At 45.4% G+C, this 26,543-nt stretch overlaps 1 protein-coding gene and 1 long non-coding RNA gene across 2 annotated transcripts in view; one reads left to right on the top strand and one right to left on the bottom strand.

The window, feature by feature from the left end:
* Smu1 (Smu1 spliceosomal factor) overlaps positions 1–26,543 on the bottom strand; it is a 49,370-nt gene that overhangs the window by 12,135 nt on the left and 10,692 nt on the right. Inside the window, exons 6-9 of the mRNA XM_050179374.3 lie at positions 22,984–23,079; positions 16,268–16,395; positions 9,258–9,570; positions 2,024–2,176 (exon numbers count right to left, since the gene is read on the bottom strand). Of these exons, the coding sequence (XP_050035331.1) occupies positions 2,024–2,176; positions 9,258–9,570; positions 16,268–16,395; positions 22,984–23,079 (690 nt within the window). The remainder of the gene's footprint in view (positions 1–2,023; positions 2,177–9,257; positions 9,571–16,267; positions 16,396–22,983; positions 23,080–26,543) is intronic.
* On the top strand, positions 16,331–22,875 carry LOC129385169 (uncharacterized). The gene is made up of 2 exons (XR_008612762.1): positions 16,331–16,417; positions 22,595–22,875. It is a non-coding gene; the product is annotated as an uncharacterized lncRNA (long non-coding RNA).

Raw genomic sequence — 26,543 nt, 5'->3', positions numbered from 1 at the left:
AGGAGCACCCATCCACTGTCACATAACATAAGTCAGCGATGGTGCAGCAAGCCATTTTAAAAATAGGTACCAACTGTATGAGTAGTGCCACTCCAAGTATACGTCTGCAAGGTGGATATTTTCTGCTACCGGGCATGGGAAGAATGCCTGTGATGGTGCGGGTGGACTCCTTAAGCACCAAGCTTCCCTGCACAAATTGAGGTGTGGAAGCGCCGCCTACATTCAGTCGGCACATGAGACGGTTTCCGAACTTATCGGCAACATCAAGAATGTGGCCATGCTTCATGCCCCTGCCGAAGCCATCGAGGAGCATCGTCAGCAGAAGTCAGTGGAGGGGAAGTCAGCGCCGCGTGTGCCGGGAATTCAGTCATGGCATGTGTGAATGTGTGCCCACGATTAGTGAAGCGAAGATGCGCTGTTTGTTGCAAGAACTGCCGCTGGCCAGCTGACAGTGATTGAAACCTTTTAAATACTAACTGCAAAGGACATGCAATAAATTTGTTCGTGCAACAGAAGTAGTGTCAAGTTTGTTCTCCCTTGCGTCCCAGAAAACAAAGCAGAAAACACGTTCTCTGTTCTTGCCACAATACTAAACCCAGGTAAACCTTCCTTCATTTGTGGCAACCGCTGCCTTTCCTTTTTTAAAAGAGAGTAAATGTTAACAAACCGGAACGAGTCAACGCGGCACTAAAGCCAGCACGGTCAACATGGGTCACTATGGCCCCTTATGTTTTGTGAATACAACAAATGAGGAAACATATTATCGCACCCATATTTTTCCTGACATAAGCGGACTTCCATCCAAAAATTTTTCAGGAATTGGAACCGGAGTTCTTTTTAATTTTATTTTTTGAAAAATCTTGCTTATTTAACTATTTTTTATTCTCTTGTGTGTTTCTTTATTCACTTATTCAATACTGCCAGTCGCCATTTGGTAGCCAAGGCAGGAGCGGTATCTCATCATTGCAGCCATAGTATCTACACTATGTAGCAGATCACAGCTACATGCAAATGTGGCGCATATGCACAGCGTTTGCTCTGTGCACAACAGGGCTGGAGTGCCCTCACGTGCTTGAGTGTGGCCGTACTACATGGTGCTGACCAGCTTTGTCCTGCACCAACTTGAACGATGGATAGTAGCCACATCCAACTTGTACATTTTGAAGTGCTTTCAATAGCTCGATACTAAGCGATGTCTGCCGAGGTGTCTAGCCAGGAGCAGCCAGGAGTGAGCTTGCGCTGGCAAGTGTGCGTATAATCTCACCTTAAGTTTTACGTGGTTTGAGGCTAGCTGAGTGTTCAAAACTAGCCGAAATTAGCGAGACCTGATGGCTATGACACCGATAAGCAGGGTGGTGAAAGTTTAATTCCTATGCGCGCAGCTGCAGCCAAGCTTGAGCAGAGGATAGTCAGCTTCTTCCGGAATATGTACGTAATTCTTATCAAAATTCAAAAGCCGATTCTTGCTTACTTCAGCCTGTTTATTAAAGTGTACTATCTACGTAAATAAACACAGTAACAGTAGGAAGAAGCACACTGATCCAAACACCCTTCTTAATTGATGTCAGCTGTCAGTCAATGGCAGCCATCTCAAGAATCTTGCATATATGATGGCATATGCAAGTCGCCAGCAGCTTCGAAGCGGGTGAAGAGTAGGTCTTGTTTGAAAAGAGAATGTTTAAGAAATATGTGACTCAGCTTGTGAGCTTCACGCGCCACGCATGACTGCAAAATTTGGATGAGATTTAAGCATATGTGCTATCCACAGACTGCATTTTTTCACTAAGCCCGAGGTGTGGTTCAGGAGCCCTTAACTCTAGGTCCACTCTCTTGTAGCCATTGACTGCATCAGTGAAAACAGTGCTTCCCCCATATTTTAACTCAATGGTAGTGCACAGGTGAAGGCCGAGTACAGTGCTCAAAAACTGCTAATAGCTATGCAGAGGTGTGTTGTTAAGAACAGTTTCAAGCTGTGCGCTGCTACTGCCCTGAAAACCTCTAGCCTATCGACCAGTTCACTTACCGTAAGTGTCCGGTCAAGTGTGCCGGAGACTGTGGAAAAACAGTACAGAACGTGGTCCTCGCCAACACAGTAGATCCATTCTCCCCTTGGTGACAGAGTGCAACAGACAAAGTCGCCGCCTTCCCTTTTTCCGCTGGAGAAGCTTCGCACAATCTGCACAGAACAACCACACGACCAAAGTCATTTACAGGCAAGTCATGGTAAATTAAAGATTTGCGCCTGTGTTCACAAAATTTCTCTTACATTAGTGCCAGCTGCAATTGGCCATTGCCACAGCAGTTGTGCCAATAGTCACACCAATCACTATCATAAGTGGTAAGCCCCAAAAGCCAGTGTCTGAGAAAGAGTTTATATGTAAGGAGTTTTGTGAATACAGTCAACAGCCGTTACAACAGACTATGATAATCCAGTGCAAAAGGTCTGTTATATCCGTAGCCCGTTTTATTGAAAATTCTGGCCGCGGCGTGTTGTGAAATGGTGAAATTACACATATACTGCTGTCTAACCCGTAAGCGATCGTTAGAACGATAAAAAGATTGAAAAAAAATAATAATAAATCAATAACCATAGATATAAACAGGTTTATATACGGTAATTGTACAACCTAGCACCAAGGCATCTTCCTGTCCTCCATTTTCCGGATGCTGGTTGCTGACAAATAACAGTTTCCACATACTGGAGCATATGTACAACTGCACAATGGCAATATTAACGGCCAGCACAATGGGAGCTGGCCAGTCCGAGCGCGTCACTGTCGTCGATAGCAGAAAAATTGGCTACAGTTTGTTCTTCGCACAAGACAGTGGCCAGTAGTGTAAAACCGATGTCTTAATTTCATCTTTTTCTGCAAGCAACGAACACTGTCAAATCAGTAGCACAAGTGAAAGCACGCGCGGTACGAGGCAAGTTCAACTTGGAAACCGCATCTGGCTGCCGCTGCACTGCATGCGAGGCAGCTCAATTGCATTGCGCACCTTGCAATTTGGATGCCGCAAATAGCAGCATATCTTCATTTTTTGTGCAGATTGATACAATGAGAAATAAAGTGTTTCTAATACAGTAAATTTTACGATGGTCGGCAGTTGTCTTTGAAGTGCCATATGCTAAAACATCACTTCGAAACTCGTTAGGCTTAACGGCACCCTCGGCACTTGCTCAGCATTGAGCTGACAGCAGTTCCGCTTGCACAGTTGACACTAGGGCTTAAGGTCACCTATCAGTGTAGGGAGGGCCCTCAAAGGGCGGCGACCAGTATAGCGCGCAGCGAAGGTGGTTGATCAGAGTTTATTTGTAAGACATCAGCATTCAAGGTGTGCCCAAGTTCGGTATTAAGAGAAAGCTTTAGAGTGGGGCAAACTCCAATGCTGTCTGTTCAAATACAGCAGACTTCTGTTAATTTGATCTCGACTGAAGATCCCGGCCGGTGTCCATGCGTTTGTTTCTATGGGCCCAAACTTTTGTTATTTCGACCCTAAAATTGACCTTCAACGGATAAGTTGAACCTGACCACTCAGCACACACATTTTTTACCCTTATGGTGACTCCAATAAGGTGTGCTTACGGGACAACGAATGCACTGAACATATGTCATCTTCCGTCAAAAACGCCTATTTTCAGCCTGCGCTAGGAAGATTTTCAAGCAATAACCATATGTCACAATGTCTCGTTACGGTAGTTACCAGATTCTAACACTTGCCTTTTGTCTTTTTCAGGAAAATTGGGCTAAAGATTGCCTGCACAGCACAATCGGATGTGAAACCATTGCAGAAACTGGCCATCAATTTGCAACACATATTAGACCTTTGCCCATTTCCTTGTTAAAAATTTGGGTGTGCTGTAGTTTAATACTTTGCTTAGGAGCTTTAATGTAATTCTTTTATAGTTTTCTACTTTTGACACACAGAAAGCGGGCATGCGTTTGATTTGGGGTATGTTAGGATTGGGCAAATACTGCCAAATAAATCAGCGGTGCGCTTTGCTGTTTTTTTCTGCACCTTGTTTAATTTGACCCATCGAATAATTCAATTAATTTTGTCGGTCCCGTCAGGGTCGGATTAATGGAAGTCGACTGCACATGCAAAATGCAGAAATTTGTTGATAGGACAACCCCTCAACTGATTTGAATGAATTTTGCTGCACTTGAGAGGAAGCTGCATTCTAGTGACTATAGAAAGCAGAATTTTGATTTAGGACCTGGAATTATCTTGCAAAAATTGCCGAAAACTGCTAAGCTTAAAAAAAAAAAACAGAGGCACAAAGTTAACAAATCCATAACTCTGCACCAAAAACAGATATAGTTCTGAAAATTCCATGCGTTAGAGCATCTACAGCCAACGAATCAGATATATGAATCTGCAGCTTATGTGAATTTGTTAGTGTTTACAAGGATTTTGCTAAATTCCTATTCACATAATAATGGCATGTTTCAGAGCACTTTATAGTACACAGTTTTGATCACTTTAGATGTGCTAGTAGGTGCAGTTTACAATATTGTGCTTTGAAATTTTGCAAGTTTTAACAATCTTCATTAAATAATTGATGGCCTAAATAAAAATACCGCTTCCTACAGTCACTAGATTTTAACATTTTCTTTTAAATACAACAAAGCTCATAAAATTCGGTGCAGTGAATTGCGAGAAAAATTATTTATTCCTTCCCAGGTATATGGGAAGAAATAAATAAATAGTAAAGTACTAAAGAGACTCCGAGCTAAAGATGCCCTGAACTACTTATCGAGCCGAAAATGCATTTGAAGTTAAATTCGGCTATTTCAGAATACTTTGCCGCAAAAAGTACTTAAATGCGTTCAGCATAAGTGGAATTATTGGCAATCAAACGTTGCCCATGACCCCCTTCGTGGTGCACCTGCTCCTTCTTCAATGCCTTGCACTGCGAAGGCTACGGCAGAGTGGGGCATGCCCATGGCGCTCTGCCTACCGACCATCACTGTGGCGCGCAGTTCAAACTTGATTTCAGACGTTCACACAGATGCGACTACTTCAGATTTTGGCACCTCCGGCGTGCCGTACAAGGTTTTTCTCGGCAAGCCGCAGTGCGCTCAGCGAGTAGACTACAGTTGCATGTAGCAACCGTAGCGTATGCATAGAACTTGCTTTGTGCACGACAGGGCTCGAGTGCGCGCTCGTGCTCATATGGTCCTGTCTGGCCGTGCTATGTGGTGCAGACTGGTTTTGGCCTGCACCAGCTTGACAGGACAGATAGTAGCCACATTGGACTTGTGCATTTTGAAAGGCTGTCAACAGCTCAATACAGAGCAAAGTCTGCGAAGGCATTTAGCCAGGAGTAAGCGCACGCTGGCAAGTATGCATATGGTCTGACCTTGAGTTTCACAAGGTTCAAGGCTACTTGAATGTTAAAAAGTAATTGAACTTAGCGAGACCTGACAACTACCACACCAATAAGCAGTATGGCCACAGTTTAGTTTCTATGTGGGTGGCCGAGCATGAGCAAACTATAGTCGGGTTCTTCTGGAAGTACGTAACTTTATCGAAATTTGAAAGCAGACTTTCGCTCACTTCAGTCTATTAACTTAACCGCGTCAATAAATACACACAGTAACGGCAGGAAGAAGTGCACTGATTCAAACAACCTTCTTGATTGATGTTAGCTGTTGGCCAATAGCAGCGGCGTGCAGGAATATGCTATATGACGAAATGTAGGGCCCGAAAAGAGTGAGAAGGCTTCTGTTGAAAAGAGAGCATTTGAGAAAAAGGTCACTTCGGGCTCCACTTGCAAACTCTGCACTCCATGAACGAGTGCAAAATTAGGCTGACATGTTCACAGCAGCTTATGCTATCTGCAGACTGTGTTTTTTCACCAAGCTCAAGGAGTGGTTCAGGACTCCTTTAGGGGGACACTGCTGTTGAAACAATGCTGGTTGTTTCTTTCATAAGTATTGAGGAGACTTTCCAGTCTTATTAAGATTTTTGTGCTGGTTTCAAATATGCTGATAGTGTTGCTGTTTGTCAATTAGTTCCAAAGATAATAAACATTTCACTTCCATTGTTTCAGGCTACAATGAAAAATAAATGGCACAGTAAAAAATTATTTCTAAGGCTTGGCTAGATAGCATAAAGAGTAAGGAATGAATTATAGCAAGCACAATATTTTGTCTGGCCATTCATAAATATTTTCCAGCCCATTGAATATTGCAGTAGAGCGGCAAGTTGGGCTAGTTAGTGAAAGTTCATCTTGTAATAAGGGGGTTACTACGCTAAAAACACACGGACAACAGAAGTAGAAGTGGCCAGGATGCGCACATCCTGTCCATTTCTACTTTGCAGAAAGAGACCTCGTGTGACCTATATGAGGTTTCTTTCTACAAAAAGAATTTCAGTTCTATGTGTTCCAGATGCTGAAATATCGAGATCTCCATACTGCAGAGCCAAAAATTTGTTTTGAGGAAAGTACAAGAACGAACAGCACACATTTTAATAAAAATTAACAAATTTTCCACATGCATATTGCAAAGATATGTGCCTAAAATAGCTAAAAATATAGTCCAGTTGTCTGTTGATGTCCAAATGCTTATCTAATCAAGTTTGACGATCATGAAGCACGTCTCATCAATAGGCTGTCAACTACGTCGCTGCCGTAATAAAAACAATCTGACTTCCACTTTGTTGCTACCGTTAACGCAAATTCCCGGATTTTTATTCATTTATTTATTCAGCAGCAATCCTCTTTCGTTGCACATCGGAAGGCAGTAGCATAACACTGTTGCGGCATACGTGCCAGCTGTCCGCTTCGCATGCCGGCAGACGCGCTAGGCCTAACACCATTGTCGGCGGCCATTCACCGTAGCAGCTTGATCGCCTACAATGCATTGTGCTGAAGTGCAACGTCACTTAAGATAGTCAATCATTGCTTCCGTTTCTTAGTGAACCTGTTACACAAATGGAACTTTCACACTCAGCTAGGCATTGTTGCACACATATTAGTGGCCGTACATGTTTTTAAAGTGTTGTCTCAGCACATCGGTGGCACGTAGGCTAGCTCACCTAGCAGATGACACCAGCCAGCTCCACCAACCAAGTTGCGCAGTCTTGTCACGTGCACTCAAGCAGCCAGTATGAAAGAAATAGTATGCTTTTCTTTTTACTTATTATGCAGAGACCAATGGACGAAACTGAGCAGTGCTGGCACGAAAACGAAGAAGGAAGGCCACTCTCATGTGACCTATATGGCCGCAACACTGAGCATGGAACGGCATCAGCGCATCAAGGAAGAAAGGCCATTTTTTGAGTTAATTTTATCTCATATTTAACCAAAACTCACTGTACAAGTTATTATTACGACTAAAATACCAAGTCCAGATACGAGAAACTTGGCAGACAGGTGGAGAAAAAGCTGTAAATTTCGAAAATAGCACTTCCAAAAACTATGTTTTTTTGCAAGATTTTTCAGTCTCCAATACCCGCGTCCCACCTTAAAGGGACTGACAACCGATTTTCATGGTACCCATTTTCTTTAGTGCAATGGAATGCTTACCAGTCAGAGTATCTAATCCTGAAGTTGTAAGGCGGAAAACGCTGTGAAACATTCCTTAATCAGAATTTTTTTATTTGCAGTGAGGATGTGGTCGTTCACTGGAAGCATGCTGAAAACAGTGATATGTAAGTGTGATAGCGTTTATATGCTGGCATTAGCAGGAGGAAGACAACAAGAGCGGCTGTAACTGTGAGAAAGTATTTTGTTTATCAAGCTGATGCTCCTGCAATTCATGTTTTCTGAAGTGGTAAATTATTTCTGCAATAATAGCTATGTGTTTTGGTGGTTTCCTGTTTGACCGCTATGGTCATTAACCAGTCAACATTGATTTTTAGCTAAGCAAAGTTCAGTTCTCAAAAACGAAATGACGCTTTTACACGTGATACGCAGTTCAATGCGTTGCCGTAGCCACGCATGAGCTAATATTGTAATCCTGGCACTTATTTATGGTGCAACTAATCGATGTCATACTGTATTTCACAGGGAGACCACACAACTCTGGGTACTTACGCTACGCTTATGCACTAACTCGCGCACGTACAACAGCTTCTACGCCCGCATGCATTATGGGACGCATGGATGCATTGTGGGGCATATGGACGCACAGACTTCCTTTACTTCGTAATATGCATATAGTAAAGTGCAAGTATCTAATAATATATGCACTGCAATTTTAAGCAATAAGTATACTGTACATAATAACAGCCGACTTACAGTAATCTCATATACAACATCCAGAGTACTCAAGATTTCACCACCAGGCCGCGTCACTTACTGGTTTTTGAGACTTTCTTTGCCAATTTAAAATTATAATTCCTACTTAAATCGCGAACAGCGTGCTCGATTCTCTCACTATAAATCATGGTCATTTCATTTCAATCAACGTCTCACAACACATTCTGGACAGTTGTCAGTCCCTATGCATACTTATGCTCGACATCACTGCAAGCTAGTGCTACTGGTCATGGATTCACAGCTGTGATCATGTAGTTTGCACACAAGAGAACTCTATGTTCTCTCTGCAATGGACTCCGGTGATGGCCAGTCTTCTGTATGCATAGCTGTTCCTATATTAATTTATAATTATCTTTCACATTGTATCTTGTTCAACTTCAGATCATTCAAACTAACGTCCATGGTCTCTGGGAGTTCAAATTATTGCAAGTTGTCAAAGCACATCATTTTTTCCTCATGACAAAAAAATATGCTGCAGGAGGACAGGAAACTTAAGCAATACAGCCAGTGGCAGCTTTCTGTTAGTATGAGGTCATAAAGAATGGCATGAATTTGCAAAAGTGTGAGCAAGTCTTGATTATTATATATTCTCTGTTATGGGTAGAGGAGAAAGTGCTTGCTTGTACGCTCTAACAATTGTTCCAAATCACTGACCATGTTCAGAGCTATATTGGATACAAGGTAACGGCAAGTTAGCAAAGTGGCAAAATAAAACAAGGCTAACCTAAGGCAAATGTGGCAATTCAATCCTAAGCAAGATTTCAGCAGTGAGAATCTGGTGAGGGAATGGGTGATTAGAGGTTGAGATGGAAGGAACTGGTCAAGAATGTTGGCTTCACAAATGCGACATGCATGTCCAAAGAACTACTAGCCGAAAGCTGTTTCAGCACCACATTGTGTTAGGTTACACTTCCACAGCATAATGCCTTTTGTCATCACATCTCACATGCTGCCATAAGCACAATAGGGACTTCAGCCGTTATCTTACCTGTCCCTGCATGTTCATGATGGAGACTGTGTTTGAACGGTTGCAGACGACAAAGTGCTCAGGATTTTTTGGTAGAGCATGGATTGAGTTCACAGTGATGTCACTGCCCATTGCACCAGCCATGCCACCAGCTGCACCAAGGGACTTGAAGGTGCTCAAGCACTCTGTGCTCTTGACACTCCACAGTTTGACCGTACCATCCGAGCTGGCACTGAGCAAGTGATGGCTCTCAGGTGTGAAGATGACGTCGTTCACAAATGAGGTGTGGCCACGGAACTCCTTTAGCAGTTTCCCAGACTTTAGGCCGTGGATCCTGTGAGTGTGCAAGCACAAAAACCCAATCTAAACACTGATTGGTTGATTTATTGATTGGATTTCCCATACAAAAAAGAGATAAAGGCATTTATTAATCAACAGAAAGGGTGAGTGGTTGGCTTGATCTATAACTTGCTCTGGCCTGCTGCTCTGCAATGGGGAAACGGACTGGGGAAGGAAAGGAGTCATGAGCAGGGTGTCTACCAAGTTGACATTTCCAAATTCCTTGAGTTTTCCAGGTTTTTCCCTGAGTGCCTTTGCAAAATTCCCTGAGTGACGCAGAACTATATTTTATGTCAAGATGGGCTGAAACCACGTCTGATGCTGTCACTCTCTAAGCATATGAAAAAAATTTAAAAAAAAAAACGACTTAATTCAGTTTGAATACTAAGGAGTAGTGTTTATTTTATTCAAAAAGGCTCATCTACTGGTCGAACGTTTCCCTCACCTAGGGATCGAGGGAGGACCGAGTGTTTATATACCACTGTTGTGCGGCTGCTCAGTGTACTTTCCCTCACAGTCATGTTAGACTGATGAACTGCAACGTCCTTATGTAGATACTGTAAATACAGTCGCCGACCGATTTTCCGGACTCCAAAAATTCGGACATGCCCGATTATTCGGTCAGCTTCGCGGCACCGCCGTTCTCCCCATAGACCATAATGTATAACAACTGCCGAAAGTTCGGACACCTTGAAACCTCTCGTCTGATTTTTCGGACACTCCTTGAGCCAACTCGATCGAGGGCATCATGCACCGACTCTGACCGGCGCATAGTTCGACTTGCTGAACGCCATTTTTGTTTTGAACGGAGCCTCCTTGCTGCCCCACGAAGTGGCGCTACTGGAAATCCCCGCTCATCATCATCGTTTCTGCCTGGTTCAATAGAGTGGCCGTACAGCAGTTCCGGTTTCAGCTTAGTAAGCCATGTCAAGACAATCCAGCAGCTGATTTGTTTGTTTCGCGCACGACGCTGCGAGCAGGCCACGTTTTTCGTTTGTGCGACTGGTGTCGGCACGGTGGTGTTTGCTTTGTGTGCTGTGTCGAGGTTTCGGTGTTCCAACGCGGCGTACGGAAACATCGCGTCGAGTGTCTAATGGCGCCGACAGTGCCCGCGCAGACTGCGCTGGGGAATGCCGGCAAGCGGGTCCCGGGAGGCCTAAGATTTGTCGCTTTCCGATGTGCTCCCTACTGAGGCGGAAAATGTTCTGCCGAGACGTGCGCAGTGGTTGCATTGCGATTCTGGACACCGTCTCATTTGACAGTTTCACAGGTGCTGACACTGCTGTACTGACATGCGCAGAACTCGACGACGGCGAGATCATTCGTCAGGTTTCTGCTGCACACATTCTCTATGCTGCACCGCCGGACGATGACTCCGAGTCGGAAGATGACGCACCATGTGCTACGCTGCCGTCGCATGCGGAGCGTGCACAAGCAGTGACTGTGCTCTCAGCCGCCTATAGTGACCGTTCGACCCTCTCCGAGATTCAGGCTTATCTGATTGCGCGTAAACAGAACAGCTGCAATGGTTCACTCACGATTTCTTCAGGCCTACTGCCGAGCCCTAATAAGTGCGTGGAAATAAAGGATTTCATTTTTTTTTCTTAATCTGCTTTTTTGGACACCTGTTTATTCGGACATTTTCGCAGTCCCCGTGAGGTCCAAATAAACGGTCGGCGACTGTAACCCCATATTCCTCGTTCTCGATGAGAAGCAGTCCTTCCCTTCAACAACGTCCTCAGCGTGGATAAGTTGGACGACGGCATGGGCCAGCTACCATCTAATTCATGCCCGACTCCAATCTTGACAACTGGTTACGAGCGGTGGGATTGACCTCCCAATCCTCACAATATACAAGTCCACCATGTTGTGGCATCTTTAAAGCCATGTGTACAATCTAGTGGCTTGTAGAAAGGCTAGCACTACACTTATAGTGATGGATGTGCTGTTTGCATCAGGCCAAGAACCAGAAAGAAAGTAATCACGTGTGATATGCTACCAACGTGTGCGATCAAGACCAGATTCTGCCGTTCTCGTGCATATGCAGGACAAATGCAAAAACACCTGTGCAAGTGTTTCTACAGTGAAACCTCGTTAAACCGTAGTTTGCCGGAGCTCGGAAAAAGTATGTACTAAACTGTAGTACTGTAGTACCAAAATAGCACGAGATCGCCCACTTACCGTATTTACACGATTGTAAGTCGACCACTTTTTTAAAATTTGACAATCTGAAGTGGCGGGGGGGGGGGGGGGGAGTCGACTTACAATCGAAACCAAAACATAGCACTGCCAAAAAAGCAAGACCAACGGGAGCTACAACGTAGTTACAATTTTATGTTTGCTCTATGGCCCTACCCGTAGCTTTTCGCTATCCCATGTGTTTGTTCACTTTTTGGAAGGGTTTTTCAACATTTTTGAGAGTTCTACAGTGCACGCATGAGTGCATGCAACACTTATGGGGGGGGGAATGTCGATAGTTGATGGAAGCGCCGCTGTTTTCGTTTGCGGCGGCACCCTCAGAACGGCGGCGCTGGCGGGGAGTATCGGTAGTTCATGGAAGAGTAGACACCGCTCTCAGGTTTCTCTTTCCCTGTTGCGCTTAGCTTTCTGTTTGACAAAAGGCATTCGTTTGATGCGTTCCACTTGACTGCCAGCTACATGCTACTTCTATGCTTCTTCAGTCGTCATGAGTGCTCCAGGACCACTAATCATTCGGCACTCATTCACAGCAGCGTTCAAGAGGGCTGCCATCCTTTACGCCGAAGAAACAAATTACTGTGCAGCGGGCCGCAAGTTCGATGTTTCTGAACGGGTGGTGTGACAGTAGCGACCGCAGCGAAGCGAAATTTTCACCTGTGACGGCTAGTGAACAATTTCCCACGTGCCGAAGTCTGGATGCTTTCCGGAGCTGTAGGCTAAACTTGCGGCGTACGTTGCTGAAATGAGTGATCGGTCCCTGCCAGTGAAGTGCGATATGGTCATGAAACAAGCCCGGATCTTCGCCTTTTAAGAACCTGCTCCGCCGTGAGTACTAGTACCTGGTGGCAGAAGACCGCGAAATTGCGCCAACCGGACCTGTCAAAAGAGCCTCCCTGACGGCTGCGTGTGGTTGGGTGCATTCGGCGTGCGCTGCTGTTCCACAAGATATCGTGGTGCGGTCGTTTGCCAAATGTGAAATTTTGGTGGACGACGCGCTGTGGGACCGTAGCAGCGATGACGATGGCAGCACTAGTGAAGACGAGTAGTCCAGTAACCATGTCAGCTACTACTGTAATAAGTTTTCGTTATCGAATGCGCCCTCGGGTATGCTCTCTTTTTTTTCCTGTCACACAATATGGGGGGGTCGACTTACATTCAAGTCGACTTACAATCATGTAAATACGGTACCTGTCAAAAACGGAACACATAATTCAGAGAGAGTGCGATGAATGGGTAAAAAAACATGCAGTGTTTATTCACTTTGCGTGACAAAAGTGTAATTTTCGATTGATGCCGCTGCGGCCTAGCAGCGACGACAGCGGCATCAAACTTAGTGAAGCTGCATGCCAGCTTTTCAGCCAGCCCCCTCTTCTTCACAAACACTCGCATGGCAGATTCCTCGTTCGCGTTATGTATTCTCCATGCACGCGCGTGGTAGCGCTGCAGAAGTCGCGGGGCGCCTTTTTCATTGCAGGGTGCTGTTGTAACCGCGACGATTGCATTCATGAGGTTGACGTAACGCGCAGCTCCTGCCATTGTCGGGCCTGAATCGCCCGTGCTGCCGCATTCTGTGTCGTCCTCATCACTGTCGCTAGTTCACACTTCGGCAACGATGGCGAAAAGTCAAATCTCGTAGCTGACATCTCTTCGCAGTTGCAGCAGCGCTGCCGAGCAACTTCATCGCATTCCAAATGCCACACACCGTAGTCAACAGCAGATCCCTGTCGCGTGCCAGCACCGACTTCTTCGAGTCACGTTCGACCGCACAAATGATGTCTAATTTTTTTTTCTATGCTGAGCACCCGGTGTCTTTTTTTATCCGAGCTTCGGCTTGACGCAAGTCCTCGCTTGCACGACGCCACAATGCACTCTGGCACAGCGCCGAAATGATGTTGATGTAAATTCATGTGCAAACGCACAGGGTGCTTGGAGGCCGTTGTTCAGATCGCTGAGGCTTGTTGGTCTGCCAGGCCGCCCAGTGGAGACGACGCACCGCCGTGTTTGCGCGACGAAAAGTGGAAACGCTACGTCTTAACCGACACGTACGCAATGAGCTGGTACGGTTTATGCGGATACAAAACGCATTATGTTCAATGGCTGCTGAGTGAGGGATTTAACTTTACTACAGTCGGAACCCGCGATAACGAAATACCGCAACAACGAAACATTTTCGTATCCCCGGCGAACGCCCATAGGATTCAATGCATTTCGTCCCTCTCGGCAACGAAATGTAGCTGTACTGCAATCCCGCATCAACGAAATTTGCCGGAACGTAACTCCGCATATTGCGTAAGGCTAGCAGGCTCCAAGATGTGCTCAAATGCGATTGTTTTGCATTAAAATTGCGTAAAATACCACCACATTACACTTGCGTGGGCGCCGCCATTTTTGTTCACCAGAACAACCAAGCGCCGGAAGCGATCAGTGCGCTGGAAACACGTCACGGCCGCCATCTTGTTTGTTGATCGCCCGTTTGCAGCGGCACCATGAGCGGCACGCACGTTGCTACCGACATGTCACGACGGTGTTTGCGCGCCTACCAGGCGAGATCGTTGTTCGAAACGCGCGTTCATTTTGCGTTCCCCGCGGTTGACGACTCGGCGAGGCCTAGTCCAATCGCGTGAGGCGATACTTAATGCAAACTGGACGCGCGTTTCGAACAACAATCCCCGATCGCGGCAGTGCACTGCGTAATGTGCGCCTCGGTGGGAAAAATGCAGCAAAAACAAAGAAATCCACGTCCCACCTACGTGGAATTGTTTATGGCGCTTGAGATGGCGGTCGCGGCATATGGAGTGTCACGCATGGGGCCATGATTGACCGATCGTCCGGGAATACGCATCCCTTGCTTCAAGAACGCTGGTTTTGGTGCCACCCGACAGGCATCGTGTGCGGATTCTACGCCGGATGTAGATTTGCGCGAAAGGGCCGTTATCTCGATCGTTTTCTTTCGCCTACACGAGATACGATCACTTTTGCGATCGGCACCGGCCGCGTCGGCGCCTACGGGCAACAGCGTGCGCTGGAGAAATGCTGCTGCATGCGCTGTTGCTTTGCGTCCGGTGCCGAGTTACGCAAAATCTCGGCAAGTGATCGCACCTCCGAAAGCAGTTGACCGTAAATTCTGCGCTACGGCACTACTGCCACTGCTGGTCGACGCATGCACCACACTTTGTACTGTCAACAATGCGGTTCTATATCCTCGAGCAAAGCTTGCAAAGTAAGCTAACGGAATTTGGACAGTAAAGTTTTGTTCTGCGATGCATTATCTATCTGTGCTGTCTCTTTTCGCAACAATGAAATTCTCGCGACAGCGAATTTTTTCACGTTTCCCGCCGATTTCGTTATTGCGAGGTTCAACTGTACTTTTAAATCGAAACTACCGTTTAAGCGGGTACAGTTTAAAGAGGTTTTACTGTAGTGCCTTACAGTGTTCACAATTTGGATAAACCATGTATTTGGATTCACAATTCACAGATTGAAGTGTCACTGCAACCTATGGGATGCGCATAGCACCTGGTGAATGCAACATAAAGGCCAATTTGGTGCATCATAATTGTTTGCTGGGTTGATTGAAGGGGCCCTAAAACACTTTTCTATTTAATCATACGATGGCGTCACTATTAAATGATGCTGCCTCATGAGTTTCATGCCACAAGAAATTTTTGAATCCTTCCCAACAATAACTGCAGTTATCGCACCAATACCTGGCTTTCTCTCTTTTCGTCTCCGCTAGCGTGCTGGCAGGTACACAGTGGAGAAGCCAAGAAAGCTAAGCCTCAGCCAAAAGTTGAGTGTTGTGCCGGCAAAAGGGTTTGTCGCAGCACCCCGTGGAGGCCACAATAGACTACGCTACACAGTAGGCTACTGCAATATCGGAGGCCACGCACAGCTGACACGGGTATGCACACTGAAAAGATGAAATATAGTTTTCTGTCTTTTCATGCAAAGCATTCTTTGTGAACTTCAGGGAATTTGAGACAGACAGACAGTCTGTCTGTATGTCTGTCTGCGTATCTAGCTTCCTACGCCGGCAGGGCTGGCGGCACCTACCAACTTGAGCTACTGAGTATACGTTCATGTTCGTGTTGCCGGCGTGGTCATAGCATCGTTGTCATTCAAACTCTGTCATGTGACTCTTGCCTCCGACTCTCACGTACTACCTGCACCAAGCCAGCTGGCACACATAATAAGATTCTGGTATGTCGCCTGTGAAACAACGGACAGTGGTTGTCTCTGCACGAACAGCGATTCAAAAGCAAGTTTCCCACCCTATGCATACCGACCAGTTCTTGGCGCTCATAAAAAGCAAACCGGCGACTTTTCATGTGCTTCTTTGTAAGTTTCAAGTGCTAAGTGTGGGATCTGCAAAATTTTTCGAGATCTCAGACATAATATTTTCCACTTATCTGACTCGACATTTCTCTTTGTCAAGGTCACCAGGCTGCGGACTACAGTCATCCCCGTCAAGGCCCTTGGCGTGCAGTGCTCACCTGATGGTCTGGTCGAAGGAGGCACTGAGCAGCTGACTGCTGTCCCGTGAAAAGCTGAGGCAGGTGACACCCTTGGAATGGGCACGCTCAAAGCGTCGCAGGCACTGGCCCGTCTGGATCTTCCACACCTGCGCAGCGACACATTCAGCTGTATGCAATCTGTTTGTCAAAAAGCTCACAAGTAGAGTTCATTAACATGCAGCAACCTAACCCGGGTTACCCAAAGTGCACAGTGGGAGTGCAAAAAAAGCAAGAATGTTGGTGAACTGATATTTATTTGACAGTCTCCACACGTGACATCACTAAATGTCACCAATGGCTTTTGGAACATTTCTCGTGCCTTGTTGTGCAAATTGTTGCCTTGGCTTACGAATGCCATTGCATGTCTCTGGGAAAGCTCACCCTCTGCAAGGGCCTTGTTGCTGAAAATTTTATCCAGAGGAACAAGGGATATTTTTGCAATGCATTCTCATCTTGTAAATAAGATTTACAGCATTCCCAACAGCAAGTGCTGACGACTGCAGTACAGCAAAATTATGGTTTTCAAGGTTAGGTTATGCCACACATTGTGCATACAACCCAGCCAAAAGCATGCGATTATCTCAGAGGAAATACAAGATCACTGCAGTTGTCCTACTATGACGAAATTTTAAGAATTCCGAAAATACTTGGTAAAAGGTTATTGCAATCTTTGCAGTGGCAATCTTTCCCAGCACATTGTACTACCATAGACACCCATTTTCTAAGTTTATTTTTCGTCACATTAATTTTATGTGTCTTAGGTTCTCACTGCGTGAAGGGGTCAAAAGTTTCTTGGTGAACCTTGGGCATGACCTATACTGGCAAACTTCGGCCAACATATGCCAACATTTTAAAAGAGCACTATAGAATCATACGAAGGGTAATACAGTATGTTAAACATCTGAGAAAGCAAATATGTCAGCCTTACTATGGGCAAAGGCTTGGTATGTCTGAAAAAGGCATAATACAGAAGAATGGGTGGCAAAGTCATTTCTGTATCAGCTTCTTATGATGTCTTTAGATCTTGGCAGCATGTAGAAAGGACTACTTAGTTGTATGTTGATAGACCAAGAACACAGACTACTTCAAAATAAACAAGCACTCATAGTGGGACCTTTTGTGGGTGTTTCGTGTGTGCATAGGGCACACATAAGCAGAAGTCCCACAAAATTCTTGGTGTCGTCACAATGATGCAGACAGCCCAGTTTGGTAGAAAAATTAGGAAAGAGAACAAATGCCATCATTTTCATCTCTAATAATCAATCCTCATATACTGAAAAAATGCAGAGTGTTCTGAGAGTGAGTAACCACTCTAGATTGATTTAATGTTTGTTCTGTGTCCTGGCAAATGCTAACTTCCATCTCAGTCTTGGTACACAAGAGCTTCAGGGTACTCAATGTCCACAGCAAAACTGAAAATAAGCACGATCTGTATACATGCCATCTGTCACAGTGTCTCTTGTACTGTACAAATATGCAAAACATGCATAAAAAGAACTATCCAGTAAATTGCCTTAGGTGGCATCCCACCACTTCTGAATCTACATGCTACAAAACCGTCACATACAAGTTGGTGACTGAGAAGTAACTGCATTATACATGGCCTCATGAATTTGTAGCACAGATTTCCATTCAGCTGGTATCATTGCTGAGCATGTTCTTAGGCTATGTTCACATTTGGGAAGTGGCAAGCGGGCAGAAAGGCCAAAGCGGGCACAAAATCTTTTCTGCGCACGTCCCAGATGTTCACATTTGTTTCGCCACCACCACGGCCACCGCTGTCGCATTCGCCCACATCCATCTGGTCTGCATACGCTTGTTCACATGATGGCACTCTTCATTAGACAATATTAAGCAGTATGTTTATTGACCCCCCCCCCCCCCTGACCCATCCATCATTAAAAAAGATAATTTCATGCAACTTCATGCATAGTCTGCAACTTTCATCTCCCATGGCAGAGGAAGAAGGAATAGTTTTGATACTTCTAGCTAGCTGTTTCCTAGAAATGGACAATGAACAATGGAAGAAGTGTATAACTCGGAAGCGGCGGCGGGTTCAACCGGCTTTGCAAAAACGCGAGAAGTTTGGTCATGCCATCGCTTTGTTGCCACACCTCCAGCCCCACGACATTGAATACTATCGCAAGTAATGCTGACAGATGTGTCCTTGTAAAGCCGATGACTCTTGTCGTAGAGCACAGGGTGGGTCTTGGTCACGTTGATTAGCATCATAGCCGACACTTTTAGTGCTATGTTAAATTTTACTGCCGGAGGTTTACATGCTATTGCAGCTTCTGGTGAAGCAGAACGACTTTCCGCTTCGCCACGGTGAAAAATCGGTCCAAGACTGATCGGGCTCCTCACCTGCTCTTCCGCCAATTTTGCCGCCTAGGCGGGCAGATTTTTAAGTGTTTCTGCTGCTTCTGCCTGCTTTGAGATAAAGCATGAACATAGCCTTACAGCCAAAAAAACTGCACTTCATAATACCTGATCCAAATCTGTGGCTTAGTCAAGTGTCCTAACCAAGTCATGCAGGTTAGCAGAAAAAAAAGGTGTTTCAATGCAGCATTATCGAAGAGCGAGTGCACCTATCTGAATATGTGTACAGTTGAACCCACTTATAACGACTACCACGGTCAGGCAGAATGCATTCATCACAGCCAAGCGTGTGTAATAAGTTTATTGTTTTTCAAAGAAGTCGGTAAGCTTGCTTTACTTCATTCATGCTGAACCAATTATCACGGTATCGAGATTGTTCATAGCAGCAAAATGCATATCACCAAGGCGCTTTGCTGTAGACCAGCTGTATCAGTGAGGTGATAAAACTCGACCGCTCGAGTGAGCTCGATATAACTCGACCGCTCGGCGCTCGACTGAGCTTCGACTATGTGCTGCCATAAATCTGCAGGTGGGTCATCATAGCCTGCAAGCTCCACTCCTGCTCCACGGACAAGTCCTGCTTTGCGAAAACAGTTTCAGATGCAAAGCGTGGTAACCTCATTCCAGGCCCCCTTTGTCATTTCCACAGCCGTAAACAATGTCGCCCATAGTGGGAGGTTAGCAGCTGAGTGCTCAATTGCAAACAGCATGCGCTCAATCACGTGTCGGTGATAAGAAACTTTGAACGCTCGAATAATGCCCATACCTAACAGCTGCATTTTAGATGTGGCATTCAATGGCAAAAATAGCACTGACACCGAGGAGAGCGTGAGCTTAACATGGAGTGCTGAGCAGTTATCCAGCAAGAGCAGCACCTTTCTGTCTTGCCGAGCCATGCCTCTGTCAAATTCAACTAGACACTGCAAAAAGGCACTGCGTCAGCCAGGTCTTTATGTTATTCTAGTAGTGCATTGGCACGTAACTGACGACGTCTCACGGTTTCTTGGACTTGCCTATCACGATGGGCTGTCGTCGGTCGCTTCCATCAATGTTCGTGCACAAAAGCACAGTCACTCAGACTTTGCTCTTCTTGCTGCCAGCACACTTGTCACCTTTAAATGCCTGTCTTTTCTGGCAGCATTAGAAAGAACAACACGGTTTCATCCTCATTATAAACATCCTGATGACCACAGCTTGCAATGGTTAGCACGTTGTCGCGAAGCCATACATCAACATCATTAATGTTAACTGTGGCGGCCTCGCCAGCTATTGCTTTGAAAGAAATTTGAAGACAAACCAGCCATTTCCAAGACTGAAGTCTGCAAAGTCCAAATGAACAGCGAAATCCTTAACCTTAGAAAGCGTGGGCGGTCCACTGATGGGGAGATTATGTGGGCGAGCATAGGCAAACCATTTAAGGAGGGCTTCTTCAAAGTCAACATATGTTGCCTTGTCAAAGGATCGGCATTTTTCTTCCAACTCAAGATCTTCTCCTTCTCGTCAAGAATGATCAAAGTTGTGGAATTCAACAAGCCATATTTTTTCGACAAATTGCTGTTCTTTGCACTGTGAGCAAATGCGTCTAAATCTCAATTTCTGTTGAAATTTCCCCTGCTTTCCCTTTGGCAATTGATGATGGGCCTGGAGTACAATTAGCCATGCTGGACACATACACAACTGAGACAAACTGCAGCAAGGCAAGGGCCTCAAAGAGCGATGAGAAAAAGCAGGAATCTGATCCATTTCACTTCCAAACTGCCTTTCGAACTGTCACTTCCCGAATGTCCGTATCCGGGTTAAGGCCTGCATGTCATGTGATGTGACATTGCACTGGAAAGCTGATAGCCAGCACATGCAAATGGGGGGTATAGATGATGCTTGTCATTATCGACTTTCTTGCGCAGCACAATTTTCAGTGGGAGCATCAGCCTTCCTGTAAAATGCCATTCATGTAACACAGGCTTGAACGTTATCTAGGACTGGGGTTAAACAGCGCGAAAAAAGACTAGGACACAAGGAAACAAATACCACAGACAAGCGCTGACTGTATGAACCAACTAGCCCTCATCAAGATCTTACTAATGCAAGTTATCTAGGAGGTCATGCACTGCTCGGAAGCGTATTTAACAGTGGGGATGCAAGGAGAGCAGCGCCTTCTGCATTCGCTCTAGGCAAGCTTGGAGGTGTGATATGTCTGTTCCAAGACGGGCTGCCATAGACTACATGAAAATTATTACTGTCATGCTATCTTCGTTCGCAATGACTGAGCATTCGTTATAGGGATCATTATAAGAGGGCTCAGCTGTATATGTTATGGGTGTGCAAATATTCGAAAATTTTGAATACCATCAAATATTATATTTTTTTAAATTTGTATTCGATTTGAAAACTATGTATTCGAAACAAATAGAATATATCGATAGCTATGCGGGAGCAAGCACAGTTCATAGAATTTGTATCTATCTATGAGCATGTGTCTCATTTTGTGGAATATTTTCTGATTTTGTGCTGAATTTTGTGACAATTTCGTGCTGCTGGCAAAGTTTCACCTGTACGGCACACTCAGCCACTAGACAGCTAAGCTGTGCGAGAAAGCCAGCCTCTCAATAGCATGAGGCATGGGTTAGCAGACAGTGAGGGCACACTTAAATGAGCAACAAAAGGGGATGGGGGCAACTGTGCAAAAGAATCCACCTGAAATAACAATGCTCTTTCCAGGTGTACAAATCCAATGGGCCGATCCACAGCAGCAATGCCCCGATCCTAAGCTTATTGCTTGACAGAAAATACGATGAGTGACAGCTGGCACAGGGTCAAATACCTCAGAGTTTACGGGCATTTGATGCTATATAGTAAGGCACAGGTTGGCAAGAACAGAAAGTTAGTGGGAATTAGCCAATTTCCAAAGTTGACATGAGTCGAATGCATGCACTATCTCTTAGTATAACAGCTTACAAGCCCAATTTTTACCACTGACAATGTAATTGTGATGCGCCAACATGTTAAAAAACAAATTTTGGTAATCAATGCATGTGCATATCATTATTCAATATTAGCAGCTAAGTAGTCATAAAAAGAAATTGGATACTTGCACACCCCTAGTACATGTAATAAGTACCAACCAAGGTGTAGTCATAAAAAGAAATTGGATACTTGCACACCCCTAGTACATCTAATAAGTACCAACCAAGGTGTACAGTCGCCGACCGATTTTCCGGACTCCAAAAATTCAGACATGCCCGATTATTCGGTCAGCTTCGTGGCACCGCCATTCTCCCCATAGACCATAATGTATAACAACTGCCGAAAGTTCGGACTTCTTGCAACCTCTCGTCTGATTTTTCGGACACTTTTTGAGCCAACTCTGTCGAGAGCACCATGCACCGACTCTGACCGGTGCATGGTTCGACTTGCTGAACGCCATTTTTGTTTTGAACGGAGCTTTCTTGCTGCCCCACGAAATGGCGCTACTGGAAATCCCCGCTCATCATCATCGTTTCTGCCTGGTTCGATAGAGTGGCTCTGCAGCAGTTCCGGTTTCAGCTTAGTAAGCCATGTCAAGACAATCCAGCAGCTGATTTGTTTTTTAGCGCAAGACGCTGCGAGGGCCGCGTTTTTCGTTTGTGCGACTGGTGTCGGCACGGTGGTGTTTGCTTTGTGTGCTGTGTCGAGGTTTCGGTAATCCAACGCGGCATACGTAAACATCGCGTCAAGGGTCTAATGGCGCCGACAGTGCCTGCGCAGACTGCGCTGGGGAATGCCGGCAAGCGGGTGCCGGGAGGCCTAAGACTTGTCGCCTTCCGATGTGCTCCCGACTGACGCGGAAAATGTTCTGCCGAGACCTGCGCAGTGGTTGCATTGCGATTTCGGACACCGTCTCATTTGACAGTTTCATAGGTACTGACACTGCTGTATTGACATGCGCAGAACTCGACGACGGCAAGATCATTTGTCAGGTTTCTGCTGCACCGCCGGACGATGACTCCGAGTCGGAAGATGACGCACCATGTGCTACGCTGCCGTCGCATGCGGAGCGTGTACAAGCAGTGACTGTGCTTTCAGCTAATAGTGACCGTACGACCCTCTCCGAGATTCAGGCTTATCTGATTGCGCGTAAACGGAACAGCGTGCAACGGCGCATTCACGATTTCTTCCAAGCCTACTGCCGAGCCCGAATAAGTGCGTGGAAATAAAGGATTTCATTTTTTTTTTCTTAATCTGCTTTTTCGGACACCTGTTTATTCGGACATTTTCGCAGTCCCCGTGAGGTCCGAATAAACGGTCGACGACTGTAGTCATAAAACATTCAGCCTTGCCTTGATTTTGCCATCCTGCCCTCCGGAAGCCAGCATTTCAGAATCCCTGCTGAAGCAGATGCAAATCACAGCGTCGTCCATCATCATGAAATTGTCCTGAAAAGATGAAAGCAGAAAAATCATCAGTGCGGCCCCATAATGGGACTCAAACATAGTAGTTTCAGATGTTTGCCGCATCAACACATTTATGATAAGCGAGATTTTGGCCCACAATGAACAAAATTTGTGGCATCATTTCTCGCAACTCCCCTGAATGAAGATGTGACTGCAATTACAAAGCAGACCACATACTAGGGTCAAGAACTGTACTTATGATCGAAAGGTAAAACAGAAATAGAGTACTATTTTATACTTGATCAAAAGTGAATCTTGACAGTTATAAAGGTGCATACAAATGAAGCTGTTTTAATGTATTAAAGCAAAGCTTTCGCTGCCTCTTCCCCCCACTTTGCAACTACAGTAGAACCTAGCTGATACAATCCCGTTATGTACAATTCATCAAGCCAATTTTCGCTATTAAAAACACCAAAAATGGCCTAATACAGTTACGCTTCTTTATTTACCGGTTCATATTTTCCCAGAAAACACGATCTTCTGGCACTAACGTTCGGTACATTGCCAAATTGCGGTCGTATGACACATTTTACGGCCACTAGATCAGATGTAAACAACACGAGGCACACGTGATGAGAACTGTAGTCGCTCGCTGCAGCAGCTTCTCTGGAATACATGCTCACCCATCTCACGTCAAAACACTAGCATGCACTCAGTTTCTTATCCAGTGTCTTAAAAAACTATGCAATAGGAAAACGACAATATGCGTCTTGAATCGCTTGGGCCTCAGCAGCTCGATGCACTTCAGCGTCTTGTGCCACAACAATGCGCGCAACGCTTCACGTTTCGTAGATGTCAACTAGAGTTGAGTCCGTCAAAATTTTAGTGACTTTGGATCGTATGCTTTCTAAATTGATACGTTTTTCTCACATTCTTTTTCTAGAACTTATGAACGAGCTTCTACTGTACTGTCTGCTGTCTTGACCAATATGCCGGTCTTAGAGATAGTGCCAACCCAGTGAGGCACTCCATTCTATTCCCTCTCTACTCTGGAGTTGATATTCCTGTAAATCCACTCCTTTAAACTCCTCGAAATGCAGAGTAGGGCCATTCCCGCTTATGCAGTGGTTGAGCTAATCCATTCCATTTCTCCAATTTCAGTAAACAACATGCTTTCTCTCATTTGTTTACTACTTAGGCCCCTCGCATGCCCAGTAAATAAAAACATAATTTTCAAAGTCTTAAAGTCTGAGCAATGTTATAAATAATGTTACATACCGTATATACTCGTGTAAGGACCGCACCCCCACTTTGGAGGGCAAAATTTTTGAAGAAAGTTCAAAAGTTCAGCCAGAAAGCGAAGTTAAGTTTCATTGCCACAAGATTATTCTAGCTGCGTTTCCGTCGCTGCCGCTCAGGCCACTGCCACCGTGCCATTATTTCTTTTTGTGGCGTGTCATCTCGGTTGTCTTGGCAGTGTCTCCAGTCAGATCTGTGGCATTTCGCCTCTAGAGAAGAGAGCCTGTTAGGGTCAGTACTGGTCAGGGACAATGGGCCGGCATCTGAGGTCGCTTACTGCAGTGTTATGTCATTTGCCCTCTCTTACCCTGTGCTACAGTTGTGGAAACAGCATGAACCTTTAGCAGGTTGTCATCGGCCTGATTCGGTAAGAGCTGCACCCAGCGAACATGCTAGAAAAAAAAGTGTGGCCCTTACACGAGTATATACGGTATTACTTTTGCATATAAGCACTGACATGCTTTGTGGCCTGTTATCTCTCTAATATGTACTTTTTATAAAGAAGCCCTGAACCACTTTTTATAGAAGAAATGCATTTGAAGTTAAAATAGACTATTTCAGAAATACTTTGCCGCAAGAACTTCTGCTTTCACTTCCATTCCTCCTTCAATGACTTGCACTGCGAAGGCTATGGCAGAGCGGGGTGTGCCCACAACAGTCTGCATACTGAACACCACTGTGGCACACAGTTCAAATTTGATTTTGGATGTTTACGTAAATGCCACTATTTCATATCTTGGCACCTACGACATACCAAACACGATGTCCTCAGCATGCCACAGTGCACTCAGCCAGCGGACTCGTCACGGCACCCCGCAGCAGCTGCGTATCTACGCTACGTAGCAGACCACAGCTACATTCAACTGTAGTGCATATGCACAGCGTTTGTTTATGCACAACAGGGCTTGAGTGCCCACTCGCGCTCATCTGTTCCAGTCTGACCGAGCTACATGATGCGGACCGGCTTTGTCCTGCACCAGCTCAACCGATGAATAATTGCAACATCCAACTTGCACACTTTGAAGTGCTGTCGAAGCGAAGCCGGCCAAGGCATCTAATAAGGAGCAGCCAGGATTGAGCCTGCACTGGCTGGCATGTGTGTAATCTTACCTTAGTTTGGAGTGGTTCGAGGCTAGTTGACTGTTGAAAACAAGTCAAAATTAGCGAGACCTGATGGCTGCGACACCGATAAGTATTGTGGCCAAAGATTAAATTGCTACGCGGGCAGCCGTGGCCGTGCGTGGGCGGATGTTAGTTGGCTTCTTCCGGAAGTACGTAATTATTATTGAAATTTGAAAGCAGAGTGTCGCTTACTTCAGCCTGTTTATTAAACTGCGTCAAGAAAAGAAATATACACAGTAACAGTAGGGAAAAAGCACACTGATCCAAACACCCTTCATGATTGATGTTGGCTATTGGCCAATAGCAGCCGCAAATGGGAATCTTCTAAATAGTTAAACTTCAATATAACCTACTTCAATATAACGAAATTCTCAATATAACAAAGTATTTAACTTTTCATTACCTCTTGTCCATAGAACACCATGTATTTAGAACCTTAATATAAAGAAGTGTGTTTGCATTCCATTTAAACATAGCAAAATTTCACTGCCACTGGAAAAGTATGCCGAGACAATAAATGAAAACTTCTGTGGACGCAGATGGTCAAAGGATTGAATTACAAGCGGCTGTTTGCAAACGCACCTCTCAAATCACGCGCTACGCAACAAGAGCGACCGCCGAAGTGGAGCCGCATCATGTTTCGTATAATGTCCAAGTGCGATAAGATCCTATCTCGCCCTGCGCACTGTGTGCTTTAGGTGCAAGTGAAAGTGTGCAAGGGCGAGAGTAGATGGTAGCTTCACGAGTGCTGACTTCCCACGTGAGCAAAGGAAAAGAGGGGAGAGGTAGCGTGCTCGTGGTAGCGCGATCAAGCACGCGAGAGGGTGGGTGGAGCGGGGGGGTAAGATGGCACGTATCGTCTAGACCATCTCTGTGCATGGCTGTAAGCGCGGCTGAGCGCATATGCGGCCGCACATCCTGCCTTAGAGGTAATCTGTTGTCACATATGCAAAGAGCAGGCATGCCAAGATGGCGTGGCACCATGTAAGCCATCTTACCACGCATTTCGTATTGGAGATTGCATAATCTCGAGTTTCAGTGACCCGTTGCAGCAAGAGGCAGACAAAGCATTCGCTCCCCGCTTC

The sequence above is a fragment of the Dermacentor andersoni genome, chromosome 5 (genome assembly GCF_023375885.2).
Source record: "Dermacentor andersoni chromosome 5, qqDerAnde1_hic_scaffold, whole genome shotgun sequence".
Classification (NCBI taxonomy): domain Eukaryota; kingdom Metazoa; phylum Arthropoda; class Arachnida; order Ixodida; family Ixodidae; genus Dermacentor; species Dermacentor andersoni.
The sequence above is the reverse complement of the archived record's forward strand: the minus strand, read 5'-3'. Positions and strand labels throughout refer to the sequence as shown.